Raw genomic sequence first — 15,259 nt, forward strand, 5'->3', positions numbered from 1 at the left:
CATCTGGGGACCCCAGGTTGAGAACCACTGCCTTAGATCAAACGCTACCATTTAGGAAACACTGTTTGGACACCAAGCACAAAGTAGCTGCACGCAATAACATCTTGCGGAAACGTACTGGCAACACATGGGGTTGCAGATCCAAAATTAATAAGAACATCTGCCCTGCTCTTGTCTTACTCAACTGTTGAGTATGCTTGCCCTGTCTGTCACAAGTCTGCCCACGCAAAGCAGGTTTATTTATTGTGTCAGGAGTAGCTAGACAGTTGTGTTACATTTTTAACAAAACAAACAGACAAAACACAAAATTTGCAAGCTTGGTAGTTGATTAAATGTCCTTTGACCAGTATCTGGCCACTTGGAGTGCCTCTGGTGTTGCCGCAAGAAGGTCCTCCATTGTGCATGTAGCAGGGCTGAGGTTGCATTGTAGCAGATGGTCAGTGGTTTGCTCTTCTCCACACTCGCATGTCGTGGATTCCACTTTGTAGCCCCATTTCTTAAGATTGGCTCTGCATCTCGTGGTGCCAGAGCTCGGTCTGTTCAGCGCATTCCAAGTCGCCCAGTTTTCTGTGTGCCCAGGGGGGAGTCTCATTTGGAATCAGCCATTGATTGAAGTTCTGGGTTTGAGCCTGCCACTTTTGGACTCTTGCTTGCTGGGGTGTTCCAGCGAGTGTCTCTGTAGATCTTAGAAAACTATTTCTTGATTTAAGTCATTGACGTGCCGGCTGATACCCAAACGGGGTGGGCCGGAGATGTCTCTGCCTCGGTCCTTTCACTACTGGCTGCTACTTACCAGCGGATGTCAGGTGGTGCAATACCGGCTAGACGGTGTAATTTCTTCAGTGGTGTAGGGCACAGACACCCCATGATAATGTGGCATGTCTCATTAAGAGCCACATCCACTGTTTTAGCGTGGTGAGATGTGTTCCACACTGGTCATGCATACTCGCCAGCAGAGTAGCATAGCGCAAGGGCAGTCGTCTTCGCTGTGTCTGGTTGTGATCCCCAGGTTGTGCCGGTCAGCTTTCGTATTATATTGTTTCTAGCACCCACTTTTTGCTTGATATTCAGGCAGTGCTTCTTGTAGGTCAGGGCACGGTCCAGAGTGACTCCCAGGTATTTGGGTGTGCTGCAATGCTCCAGTGGGATTCCTTCCCAGGTCATCCTCAGAGCTCAGGATGCTTGTCTGTTCTTGAGGTGAAAAGCACATGTCTGTGTTTTAGATGGATTAGGGATCAGCTGGTTTCCCCAGTAGTAGGCGGTAAGGGCACCTAGAGTTTTGGAGAGCTTCTGTTCAACCATCTCAAAGCACTCTGCTTGAGCAGTAATGGCACGCAAAGCAGGTGAATATAGCACTGAACAAATCATGCACAATAATCACTGGATGTCCCAAACCTCCACCTGTTGATAGACTATAAGCTAGTTGGCATTGCCCCCCACCCCAATGTGTGACGGGAAGTTGTTGCCAATTGTGAGAGAAATAAGGTTGAACACCGAAAGCCACCCACTTCATGGCTATCAGCCTCCTCTCAGTAGTCTCAAGTCAAGGGAAAACTTCATGAGAACCATAATTCACCTAAATGTTCCTCCAGCAATAGTAAAATCGGGCAATCCCAACTGGATGCCCCCCCACGAGGGTCTGCCTCCAGGGGCAAACCAAGAATGGGCAACGTGGAAATCCCTGAACAGACTCTCAAGAGAAATTGGCAGATCCAGTTTCATTGATCCGTGTAAAAAGGTTTGCTAGCAGGTTTGCCCACCATAGTATTTCAGGAATAACGGCATTGTTGCCAGGGGCCTTATTTGGCTTTAGGTTGTGTATCAAGTGGATGATTTCTTGGCATGTAACCGCTCCCAGCTTGGTACCACTGAAACTTCACTATCATGGTTTTCTTGGGAAGGGGTATTTTCAGTAAACACTTTCGAGAAGTATTCACCACATCTCTTCAGGGAGATATCTGCCATATGTGGACCCTGGGGATAATTTGTTCTGTTTACCATCAACCAAAATTTCTTTGTATCATTTGATTGTGATGCTTCCAGCAGCTGCTTCTAATCAGCTAAGATGCAGGATTTATGTTTTTGGCCCATAAGTAGTTGGAGCTGTTGCCTGGACGCTCTTAATTGTTATAAGGAGGGGGTCGTTTGAAATATATTAATTAAGAATACGGGGGTGGGGGAGAGATTAACATTACGAGAATGATGGGAAGAGGAAGTAGGAATAAAAATTACTGAGAAAAAATGGGAAGACATGGAAAGCAAGACAATTAAAAAGCATGTCAATCAGAATAAAAGAAAATTATTATGAATTAATTTGGAAGTGGTATTTAACACTGAGAAGGCTAAGCATTATGAACAGAAACTATCATGAAAAATGTTGAAAATGGTATCAGGAAACATGATGGTGTAGATCAGGCATGGGCCCATGCACATGCTTGGCAATGTTTCCCTCTATTGGGACACACAGTGCCCCCCCTCTAAAGTTTCATAAAGTTTGCAAACCCAGCTGGTCTGCATCATACAGTCTCTGCAATCTTCTCAGTTAAAACAGTTCCAAGGGATTAGCCATCTTAGTGAAGAAGAAAAAACAAAGGTGCTTGTGCTGCCATGAGCTGCATTTGATGAAGTGCTTGCAGTTCACAAAAAGCACATACCAAAGACACACACGTGCAGTATATGTCAGGCATGGGCTAACTTGGGCTCTCCCTCCATGTGTTTCAGACCGGTAGGCTGTTAGGAATTGTGGGAGTTGAAGTCCAAAACACCTGGAGGGCTATTTTTAATGTCAGGAATGACATGTCTTCATGCAGGAAAAGCACAATCAAAGCACCCCTAACAGATGGGCATCAAGTCTCAATAATATTAAAGATACTCAGTAATAATAATAATAATAAGAAGAAGAAGAAGAAGAAGAAGAAGAAGAAGAGTTGGAGGAGCCCCTGTGGGCCAGCTAGTCCAGGGGCCCTCAAACTAAGGCCCGGGGCCAGATACGGCCCTCCAAGGTCATTTACCTGGCCCTCGCTCAGGGTCAACCTAAGTCTGAAATGACTCGAAAGCACAGCAACAACAACAACAATCCTATCTCATCAGCCAAAAGCAGGCCAACACTTCCCATTAAAATACTAATAAGTTTATATTTTAAAATTGTTTTTCATTTTAATTATTGTTAAAATTGTTTTTCATTTTAATTATTGTATTGTTTTGAAGTTTTTTGCACTACAAATAAGATATGTGCAGTGTGCATAGGAATTCATTCATTTTTTTTCAAATTATAATCCGGCCCTCCGACAGTTTGAGGGACGGTGACCTGGCCTTCTGCTTAAAAAGTTTGAGGACCCCTGATCTAGTCCAACCCCCTCCTGTCTTTATGCAGGAAAAGCACAATCAAAGCACCCCTGACAGATGACCACCCAGCCTCTGCTTAAAAGCCTCCAAGGAAGGAGCTTCCATTGGACTCCAAAGCGGCACACTTCCTCCTCCCTACCTGTTTTTCCTTTTATCCCTTGAGCCTTCCTCACAATTACTCAGCTGCCTGCCATCAACACTGTTTCCAGCCTCAGTTTGCAGATCTTTCCATGGAGGCAAGGGGCAGAACCCTCAACATTCCTCACATTCTTGCAGCCATGTAATAAAAGTCGAATATCCCAAAGGGGCTTGTAGTCATGGAATCACAGAGTTGGAAGAGACTACGTGGGCCATCTGGTCCATCCCTGTACAGTGAGTTCCACTGCTGAACAACTTTTTTTAGGGTCACGGAGTTATTCCTAATGTACAGGTGAGATCCCTTTTCCTGCAATTTGAATCAGTCTCCCTTGCACCCTAGTCTCTGGGGCAGCATAAAGGAAGCTGGACCCCTCCTCAATGTGACATCCTTTCAAGTATGAGGGTTGAATGAAAAGTCGTTCATCATAATCATTCATCATCATTTAATTACTTATTAATAGCCCTCCATCCAAGATGCTCTAGGCGATTTAAAAGTAATGCCTCCACCTTCGTAACTCCTCCAGTACTGGTATGCGGCAAGTCCTGGCTTATTCAGTAGACTCTCCTTTACAGTTCCATTTTGGTGGGAAGCCTTAGCATTGAACGGTTGTGTTGTTAAAGTGCGAAGTATGGAACGCTGCACAGACAGTCGGTCAATCCGACTTAAGCAATGTGCAGTCATTGAATTCTTGACAGCAGAAGGTGTCACCCCAAAGGAGATTCATCAGAGAATGCAAGCTGTTTATGGTGAATGTGTTGATGTGAGTGCTGTGCATCGTTGGGCGAGTAAGTTTAAAGATGTTGAGGTGGAAACATCTGACTTGCATGACAAACAAAGAGTTGGACGTCCTGGTGACAGCATCCACCGAGTTTCACAAGTAAAAGGTTGACAGATTGATTCAGGACGATCATCATATCACTCAGAGAGAAATTTCAAGCATAATCGGGATTTCACAAGAATGTGTGGATCACATTATTGCTTTATTTGGCTATCGGAAGATCTGTGCGTGATGGGTTGCGGAAACAGAGTGTCCACTTCTTCCGTGACGGTTTCAGAAAACTTGTTCACTGTTGGCAGAAATGCATCTATTTGTCGGGTGATTATGTGGAAAAGGGAATAGTGGTAGTTAAAGAGCACATTCTAAGGATTATTTCTGCGTTTGATTTATTAAAATATTCCCATCCAAACCCAAGTAACGAAGGTAGAGGCACCACATTTCATTCAACCCTTGTATTTCAACATGGCGGCTATTATGGCCTCTCCACATACCTAGTTCCCTAAGCACTTCCTCATAGGGCTTAGCTTCCAGACCTTTGACCCTTTTAGTTACCCTCTTCCTCTGGACTTCTTCCAGCTTAGAGTTAATTGTGGTGCTGAAAATTTGACACTTTCTTCCAAGTGAAGTCTGACCAAAGCAGAACAGGACTTCCCTCCATCAACACTCGAATCCTTTGGATGCAGCTCAAAATGTGTAGTAGCTTTCATATGACCTTGTTGAAAATGCATTTTGTTCGTTTTGGCCAATCAGCTCTCTAATCTGTTGATGTCCTTTTAAGTTCTGATCCTGTCCTCTGGAGTATTCACTCTCCCTCCTCATTTGGTCCCATCTGCACACTTGATCAGCACGCCCTCTAAACCTTCATCCAAGTCATGAATGAAGATGTTGAACAGCACTGGTCCCAGGATGGAGCCCTCTTGATGGCACACAAATAGTCACATTCTTTCCAGGATGAAGAGAAGGAACCACTGGAGAGAAGCTCCCTTTGCGTTTGGTCACTTAACCAATGACAGATCTACCTCACCATAGCCCTGCCTGGCCCACCTTGGACTAGTTTGCTTGCAAGGTCATGGGAGACTTTGTCAAAGGAAGGCCTTCCTGAAATCCAGATCTGCTCCACCCATAATATTCACAGCATCTACCCAGTTTGTAACTCTATAGAAAAATAGATAACATTACTCTTGAATTGTTGTTGGCTTTTAGTGAAGCCTGTATCAGGCCTGGCTGTTCGGAGTTATGGGAGTTGAAGTCCAAAACACCAGGAGGGAAGGAGAGCCCAAGCTGGCCCAGGACTCCTGCGCCCCTTCTTTACTTCTTTCCTCCTCTCATTCCTTCTTCTTTCTTTCCTTCCGTCCTTTTGCTTCCTTTTTTCCTTCCTTCCTTCTCCCCTTCCTTCCTTCCTCCTCTCATTCCTTCCTTTTCCTTCTTTCCTTCATTCCTTTTGCTTCCTTTTCTCCCTTCCTTCCATGTCTTCTTCCTTCCTTCTCCCCTTCCTTCTTTATTTCCTTCCTCCTTCTTTCCTTTTGCTTCCTTTTTCCTTCCTTCCATGTCTCCTTCCTTCCTTCCTTTTCCCCTTCCTTTCTTCCTCCTCTCATTCCTTCCTTTTCCTTCTTTCCTTCATTCCTTTTGCTTCCTTTTCTCCCTTCTTTCCATGTCTTCTTCCTTCCTTCTTTACTTCCTTCCTCCTTCTTTCCTTCCTTCCTTTTGCTTCCTTTTTCCTTCCTTCCATGTCTTCTTCCTTCCTTCTCCCCTTCCTTCCTTCCTTCCTTTTGCTTCCTTTTTCCTTCCTTCCATGTCTCCTTCCTTCCTTCTCCCCTTCCTTCCTTCTTCCTCTCATTCCTTCCTTCTCCTTCTTTACTTAATTCCTTTTGCTTCCTTTTCTCCCTTCCTTCCATGTCTTCTTCCTTTCTTCTCCCCTTCCTTCCTTCCTCCTCTCCTTCCTCCTCTCATTCCTTCCTTCTCCTTCCTTTTGCTTCCTTTTTCCCTTCCTTCCATGTCTTCTTCCTTCCTTCTCTCCTTCTTTACTTCCTTCCTCCTCTCCTTCCTTCCTTCTCCTTCCTTTTGCTTCCTTTTTCCCTTCCTTCCATGTCTTCTTCCTTCCTTCTCTCCTTCTTTACTTCCTCCTCTCATTCCTTCCTTCTCCTTCCTTTTGCTTCCCTTTTCCCTTCCTTCCATGTCTTCTTCCTTCCTTCTCTCCTTCTTTACTTCCTTCCTCCTCTCATTCCTTCCTTCTCCTTCCTTTTGCTTCCTTTTTCCCTTCCTTCCATGTCTTCTTCCTTCCTTCTCTCCTTCTTTACTTCCTTCCTCCTCTCATTCCTTCCTTCTCCTTCCTTTTGCTTCCTTTTTACCTTCCTTCCATGTCTTCTTCCTTCCTTCTCTCCTTCTTTACTTCCTTCCTCCTCTCATTCTTTCCTTCTCCTTCCTTTTGCTTCCTTTTTCCCTTCCTTCCATGTCTTCTTCCTTCCTTCTCTCCTTCTTTACTTCCTTCCTCCTCTCATTCCTTCCTTTTGCTTCCCTTTCCTCTTCCTTCCATGTCTTCTTCCTTCCTTCTCTCCTTCTTTACTTCCTCCTCTCATTCCTTCCTTCTCCTTCCTTTTGCTTCCCTTTTCCCTTCCTTCCATGTCTTCTTCCTTCCTTCTCTCCTTCTTTACTTCCTTCCCCCTCTCATTCCTTCCTTCTCCTTCCTTTTGCTTCCTTTTTCCCTTCCTTCCATGTCTTCTTCCTTCCTTCTCTCCTTCTTTACTTCCTTCCTCCTCTCATTCCTTCCTTCTCCTTCCTTTTGCTTCCTTTTTCCCTTCCTTCCATGTCTTCTTCCTTCCTTCTCTCCTTCTTTACTTCCTCCTCTCATTCCTTCCTTCTCCTTCCTTTTGCTTCCTTTTTTCCTTCCTTCCATGTCTTCTTCCTACCTTCTTTCCTCCCTTTTTCTTCTTTCCTTCTCTCCCCCTTCCCTCCCTTCTCTCTTTCCCTCCTTCTCCTCCCTTCCTCCCTACTTTTCCGTGCTTCCTTCCTTTCCTCCCTCCTCCTCGCAAACCGGCTCTTCCGCGCATGCGCCTTGCCCGCTCCATAAACCCAAAGTCTTGTTTGGGAGTGCTAAGGAGGCAGGTCCAGCCAGAGGGGCAGCCAGGTGAGGCGAGGCCAGGCCGGGCCGAGGGAGGGAGGGAGGGGGCTTCTTTCCTCGACCCTCCGCCCCCCGCCCTATGAGCCAGCCCAGCTTCTCGGCCAGGCCTGGGCAAACTGCGGCCCTCCTTCCTTTCGGGCTGGTTGGGCCTACCACGCCCAGGAGCCATGCCTTGGGCTCCCTCCACCCTTCCTTCCCTCCCTCCTTCCTTCCCTCCAGGTGTTTTGCACTCCAACTCCCACAGTTCCTAACCGCCGTTAGAAATGGTGGGAGGAGGACCCAGGTTGGCCCAGGCTGTTCTAGCATCTTCAAAACATGGGGAAAAGTTTATTAAACCGCACAAACTTGGCTTTTGCGGGCGTGAGGGACATCCTGATAGAGCACGTTTTGCTCTAGTTTTGCAATGAGGATCGCATCATACTCTCAACCAATTGATGATGATGATGATGAATAACTATGTGATACAATTTTTGTCCCTGGGTTATCAATGTCATTATTTTCTCATTGGTTCTGTCATCAAAACTGAGGGGAAAGTTTATTAAATTGCACAAACTTGACATTTGTGGGAGGGAGGGACATCCTGCTAGAGCACACTTGGCTCTCCTGTTGCAATGAATATCTCGTGGTTTTTGTTTTGTTTTGTTTTTTGTCGTGTCAGGAGTGACTTGAGAAACTGCAAGTCGCTTCTGGTGTGAGAGAATTGGCCATCTGCAAGGATGTTGCCCAGGGGACGCCCGGATGTTTTAATGTTTTACCACCCTTGTGGAAGGCATCTCTCATGTCCTCATATAGAGAGCTGGAGCAGATAGAGGGAGCTCATCCGCACTTTCCCCGGATTCGAACCTCCAACCTGCCAGTCTTCGGTTCTGCCGGCACAAGGGTTTAACCCACTGCGCCACCGGGGGCACCAATCTCATGGTGTTAATACCAATTAATAATGATAATAATAATAATAATAATAATGAATAAGGGTCTATCTCATCCAGCAAGGGGACCACACTGGAGAAGGAATAACGATGATGATGATGATGATGATGATGATGATGAAGATGATGAAGAATAACTATGTAACACTGTGATATTTGTTCCTGGGTTATCAATGTCATTTCCTAATTGGTTCTGTCATAAAAAAAAGTTTATTTATTAAACTGCCAAAACTTTGATTTTGAAGGAGGGGCATCCTGCTATATGCCATGTTTTGCTCTAGTTTTTCAATGAATATCTCATCATTGAGTCTGAACCATTTAATAATAATAATAATAATAATAATAATAGTGAATAACTATGTAACACTGTGATATTTGTTCCTGGGTTATCGATGTCATTTTGTAATTGGTTCTGTCATAAAAAGTTTATTTATTAAACTACCAAAACTTTGATTTTGAAGGCTATATGCCATGTTTTGCTCTAGTTTTTCAATGAACACCTCATCATTGAGTCTGAACCATTTAATAATAATAATAATAATAATAATAATAATAGTGAATAACTGTGTAACATTGTGATATTTGTTCCTGGGTTATCAATGTCATTTTGTAATTGGTTCTGTCATAAAAAGTTTATTTATTAAACTACCAAAACTTTGATTTTGAAGGCTATATGCCATGTTTTGCTCTAGTTTTTCAATGAACACCTCATCATTGAGTCTGAACCATTTAATAATAATAATAATAATAATAATAATAATAATAGTGAATAACTGTGTAACATTGTGATATTTGTTCCTGGGTTATCAATGTCATTTTGTAATTGGTTCTGTCATAAAAAGTTTATTTATTAAACTACCAAAACTTTGATTTTGAAGGCTATATGGCATGTTTTGCTCTAGTTTTTCAATGAACATCTAGTTTTTCAATGAACATCTCATCATTGAGTCTGAACCATTTAATAATAATAATAATAATAATAATAATAGTGAATAACTATGTAACACTGTGATATTTGTTCCTGGGTTATCAATGTCATTTTGTAATTGGTTCTGTCATAAAAAAGTTTATTTATTAAACTGCCAAAACTTTGATTTTGAAGGGGGGGCATCCTGCTATATGGCATGTTTTGCTCTAGTTTTTCAATGAATTGAGTCTGAACCTAACAACAACAACAACAACAACAACAACAATTGTGTCACAAGCCAGTTAAGGTGGTCCTAGTGTTGATCAGCACACTGGGTGCAGTGCCTAAAGACCTTGGCATGCACTTAAACACAATTGGCACAGACAAAATTACCATCTGCCAACTGCAGAAGGCCACCTTACTGGAATCTACACGCATTATTTGCCGATATATCACACAGTCCTAGACACTTGGGAAGTGTCCGACATGTGATCCAATACAACAGCCAGCAGAGTGATCTTGTCTGCTGTGGACTCATCTTGTTGTGTTTCAAATAATAGTAATATAATGAATAACTTTGTAACACTGATTTTTGTCCCTGGGTGATCAATGTTGTTATTTCCTAACTTTCTGTCCTGGCTTGTGTTGTATGAGGAAGAAGAGGTAATGGTTCAATGTACTAGTAGTTATGATATAAGTGGGCCTTGGATAATTCATGAAAATGAAACTTCTGCTAGCATGTATATGCTGATTTTCTATCAACGAATGTACAATTGCTTTGTTTTCCATTTTATCATTGCACTTTATCATTCTATTTATTCTTTGTGGTATGAAGAAGACAGGAAATCTATAGCAGGGAACCAGTGCCAGCAAGATTTTGGAAGGCATTCTTCTTGTTCAGTCATATATTGGCCATTATATTTTTTTTCTCTTCTTGAATTTTGATTTCAGGCGCTTGGCACCCCAATAAAACAGTTGCTCTTAATTACGTAAGATCTTTAATTGTATTTATTTTCCTTGCTCATCTCTTAAGGTCAATCAGTTTGCTTCATGTTGTACCCATGATAGCCTTCAATATGAACACTTAAATGACAGTAATTGAATACCCTTTTCATATCTGACCATGCTGTTTCCTCTGTTAGTGGGACCTTTTGACATCAGTTCGGTTTATTTTTTTGCTAAAACCCATATAATTTGTCTTCCAGATTTTGTTTACTTCATTCCTTTTTTTCCTCCCTGTACAGTTTCATTTAAGTGAGTTTGGAACCCTGGAACTCATTGCAGAAGTTGGAGTGAAAGCCTTCTTGTTAAATACCGATTTACCCATCCTTAACTTGTCTGCCTTTTCTGCTTCCAAATCCGTGTCCATCAATCATCCTGAAGGTGAGCCTGAGAGCGATGGGTAAAATATATAATAGTATCGGAACCTGTGATGTGACTTAAACAAAAGAAAAATATGACCAACCAACCATCAATAGCAGCTGCATTCATCTGTGCAGAAGCTTGCAATATGAAGAAATGTCTGGACTATTTATCTTTTTTTGAGCCATCCCCTGCCACGCATTGCTGTGGCCCACTGGTTATCTGGAAAATAAAATAATGAGAAAGTGTTGGTTTCTAATATATGTAATTTCTTTCTGCTTGCGGGTAAACAGTATTTCTTCTTGTTTCTTTGTCAGTGTTGATGGAGAGATTGTCTGGTTTGCCTACTCTGGAACATTCGACATATAATTGGGGGTCTTTAGGGGTCCCTTTCAAATCTATGATATTATATATACGTGTGTGTGTGTGTGAATCATATATATCTATCTATATCTATGGCTGGATGGCTCTTTGTCAGGAGGGCTTTGATTATGTTTTCTTGCCCTGGTGAAGTGAGTTGGACTGGATAGCCTTAAGGTATCATTTCTCAGCCTGGGGGTCAGGACCCCTGGGGGTGTAGCGAGGGGGTGTCTGAAGGGTCGCCAAAGGCCACCAGAAAACAACATTTTCTGTTGGTCATGGGGGTTCTGTGTGGGAAGTTTGGCCCAATTCTGTCATTGGTGGGCTTCAGATTGCTCTTTGATTGTAAGTGAACTATAAATCCCAGTAACTTCAACTCCCAAATGTCAAGGTGTATTTTCCCCAAACTCCATCTTTGTTCATATTTGGGCATATGGAGTATCCATGCCAAGTTTGGTCAAGATCCTTTATTGTTTGATTCCACAGTGCTCTCTGGATGTAGGTGAACTACAACTCCCAAACTCAACGTCAATGCCCAACAAACCCTTCTAGTGTTTTCTGTTGGTCATGGAAGTCCTGTGTGCCAAGGTTGGTTCAACTCCATCGTTGGTGGAGTTCAGAATGCCCTGTGATTGTAGGTTAACTATGAATCCCAGCAACTACTGTTCCCAAATGACACAAATCATGTTTTTTTTTTAGTGATGGTCACTTCTTGAGCTAGTAGGTGTCTTGTGGCCAAATTTGCTGGCAATTCGTCCAGCGGTTTTTGAGTTATGATCTCACTCAGTATATTTTATGTGAGGAATGAAATCAATAACTTTAAAGAGCCGTTTTTGAGCTTTGAAGAGTCACAGTTGAGCCATCATACTCGGTTTCGGTGTAGTTCTAGCAAATTTTGCACAAGGACAACATATTTCTGTTGGGAATGATGGAGCCATATTGTTTGGTTAAGGCACCAGAATGATTCACACATTCTTTCCTATTTCTGTCTGGCAGGATTGGACTGGCTGGCCCAATGCTATATTTCTATGATCCCTAATTGCAGATACATTACCAGATCAGTTCCATCTTTGGAGCTTGCCAAGGCAAATACAGCCTAGATTAGCTAGACTCATATGTTTTAAAATTATAAAAAGTATCAGTTGTTTGTGAGACATTGCTCCACAGGGAGCACCTCACATCAATGGGCTAAAAGTGGCACAATGAAGTTTAACAGGGACAAATGCAAAAGTCTCTACTGCGAGGATACAGAATGGGGGACGACGCCTGGCTCAGGAGCAGGATGTGTGGAAAAGATCTTGGAGACCTCGTGGGGAGGAAGGGGAACATGAGCCAGGAATGTCATTTGGAGGCCAAAAAAAAGCCAATGGGATTTTGGCCTGCATCAATAGAAGTCTAGTGCCTAGATCCAGGGAAGTCATTTTATTCTGCCTTGTTCAGACCACGTTACCTGGAATCACAATGTGTCCCATTCCGGGCATCGCAATTGAAGGGCAGTGTTGACTCTAAGCTGGGATGCATCCAGAGGAAGAGGGAGACTCAAAGGATCAAAGGTCTGGAGAAAAGCCCTATGAGAAGTGGCTGAAAGAGCTGGGCGTGTTTAACCTGCAGAAGAGAAGGCTGAGAGAGAGGAAACATGATGAGGCAGGGATCAAGAGGGGAGGAAGGGAAAGTGCTAGGGAGGAAGGAACAGGCTTGTTTTCTGCTGCCCTGGAGACTAGAACTCAATGGAGCAATAGCTTCAAACTACGGGAAAGGAGATTCTACCTGAACATGAGGAAGAACTTCCTAATGGAGAGAGCGTTCAGCAGTGGAACACTCTCTCTGCCCTGGAGTGTGGTGGAGGCTCCTTTGCAGGCTTTTAAACAGGGGCTAGATGGCCATCTGTTGGAGTGGGGGGGGGGGGAGGGGCTTTGAGGGCGATTTTCCTGCTTCTTGGCAGAATGTGGTTGGACTGGATAGCCCACCAGGTATCTTCCAACTCTAAGATTCTATGAAATGGTGAGGTTTTTAAAAATAGTAATACTAATAACCAGGCACCTCTTTTTGTATTGCACCCAAACAGGGTTTCCAGATCCAAACTTGAAGCCAGTGAAGATAACGGATGTTTTGAACAAATGGACCACTTTGAGAATTTTCTGCAAGAGCATAAAGAAAGGTGATAACTTTGCTCCCTTTGTTTCAGTTTATTTCAAGTACCATGTTACCACATTGTCATTTGCAAATATTCTCCTATGGTTTAGATGGACTCTGCATACAGGAGGGGTGTTCAGGTTAAACTGGAACTTCTAATTTTACAGGTGTAGAAATGGATGCTACCGTAGTGGTCCTTCCCACCTTGGCAAGTGGCATGTGTGCCTTGTGTTTTATTTTTTTATTTATTAAATAATTTTTATTGATGCAGTATATAAATACATAGAAAGTGGGGGAATAATATAAAGAAGATAGCAAAGTAGGAAATATCTTAGAGCACAAAAAATATCAAAACGGAGGGGGGGGGAGGGGACCACACACACACACACACAAAGAGCATAACTTGTTCCTGGGGTATGCTGGTCTCCTCCAGATGATGGGGGGGGGGGGGGGATAAAAGAAAAAGAAAAAAGAAAGAGAAAAAAAGGGGGGCTAGAAAAAATTGATTAAAATGACTTCCATCTAGTCTTTGAGGATCTTTATAAACCTTTCCAAAATTACTTATGTGATGTTCCTTCCCTATATATATATCTTTATATATACTTAGCTGTGATTTGCTCTTTTTAGTAGATAATATCTATTTTCCATTGCCTAAGATGCTCTTTGACTTGGTCCCAGTTTGTGGGTTTTTTTGGGATTCCATGGTTAGGTGTTATCCAGTAGGTTAGTTCATCCATGTTCATTATTTCCAGTATTTTATTGCGCCAGTCTTCTCTTTGGGGTACTTCTTTCTGTCTCCATTTTCTAGCATATACAATCCGGGCTGCGGTAGTTAAATAATGTGCCTTGTGTTTTATGAGTGGCACACATACATGCAGAATCATAGAGTTGGCCATCCAGTCCAACTCCCTGCCAAGAAGCAGGAAAATCACATTCAAAGCACCCCCAACAGATGGCCCTTTTATTTTATCAACTCAGAAGTCCCGGTTTGACTTGAATGACCCTTGTATATTCCTTATTAGTCGATTTCTTCCAATTCAATAAAAAATATATTATCAAGCTAGAACATGTCCAGACAAGGTCAACCAAAGTGATCAAAGCTTTGGAAACCAAGGCCTATGAGAGATGGCTGAGGAGCTGGCTTGGTTTAGCTTAAAGGAAAGGCTGAGAAGGGACGTGATAGCCTTGCTTAAGTATTTGGAAGGATGCCTTATTGAGGAAGGGGCAGGCTTGTTTTCTGCTGCCTTAGAAGCTAGCACATTGAACAATGGATTCAAATAGCAGGAAAAAAGATTCTGAGCTGTTCAATAGTGGAATATGCTTCCTCGGAGCATGGTGGCACGTCCTTCTCTAGGGGCTTTTAAACAGAGACCAGATGGGTCATGTACTGGAAGTGCTTTGATTGGGTGTTCCTGCATTGCAGTGATTTGGATTGGTTAGCCCTTGTGGTATCTTCTGTTGATAAATTGAGATAAATCACCTTCCTTATCTCAGCTGCTTTGACCTTCCAAGTTTCTATTTGAAGGCGTGAACTGGTAAAGACTCCTTAAAAGCGGCATTTTATCTTTATTTCAACAAATATACAAGACAACCTTCAATCATGTCCACTGACATCTCACCACACTGCAAGAAGCACATTTCTCTCATACTAGAGCACAGGAAGCTCCAAAAGTGACACTCCACCAATACTACACGTCTCTATGTTTTAACCCATGCATTTCTGAAACCACACAGTTTCAACTATAAACAACTTTCATACTAGAAAACATTACATAGTAACACAGTGTTTCTCAATCTTCCTAATGCTGCGGTCCCTTAATACAGTTCCTCATGTTGTGGTGACCCCCAACCATAACATTATTTCCGTTGCTACTTCAGAACTGTAATTTTGCTTCTGTTTTGGATTGTAATGTAAATATCTGATATGCGGATGTTTTTTCATTCAATGGACACATTTGGCACAAATACCTGATGTGCTCAAATTTGAATACTGGTGCGGTTGGTGGGTGGGGGGGTGGGGGTGGGTATTGATTTTGTCATTTGAGAGTTGTAGTTGCTGGGATTGATAGTTCACCTAATATTAAAGAGTATTCAGAACTCCACCAATGATAGAATTGACCCAAACTTGGCTACACAGAACTCCCATGACCAACAGAAAATACTGGAAGGGTTTGGTGGGCGTTGACCTTGA

The 15,259-nt window shown here is 42.8% G+C and overlaps 1 protein-coding gene across 1 annotated transcript in view; it reads left to right on the forward strand.

Annotated features, from left to right (window-relative positions):
- The first annotated feature begins 7,302 nt into the window (after window positions 1-7,302).
- LOC132780836 (lethal(3)malignant brain tumor-like protein 4) overlaps window positions 7,303-15,259 on the forward strand; it is a 96,592-nt gene continuing 88,635 nt past the window's right edge. Inside the window, exons 1-3 of the mRNA XM_060784652.2 lie at window positions 7,303-7,386; window positions 10,458-10,596; window positions 13,001-13,093. Of these exons, the coding sequence (XP_060640635.2) occupies window positions 13,053-13,093 (41 nt within the window). The 5' untranslated portion in view covers window positions 7,303-7,386; window positions 10,458-10,596; window positions 13,001-13,052. The remainder of the gene's footprint in view (window positions 7,387-10,457; window positions 10,597-13,000; window positions 13,094-15,259) is intronic.

This window comes from Anolis sagrei, chromosome X (assembly GCF_037176765.1).
Source record: "Anolis sagrei isolate rAnoSag1 chromosome X, rAnoSag1.mat, whole genome shotgun sequence".
NCBI lineage: Eukaryota > Metazoa > Chordata > Lepidosauria > Squamata > Dactyloidae > Anolis > Anolis sagrei.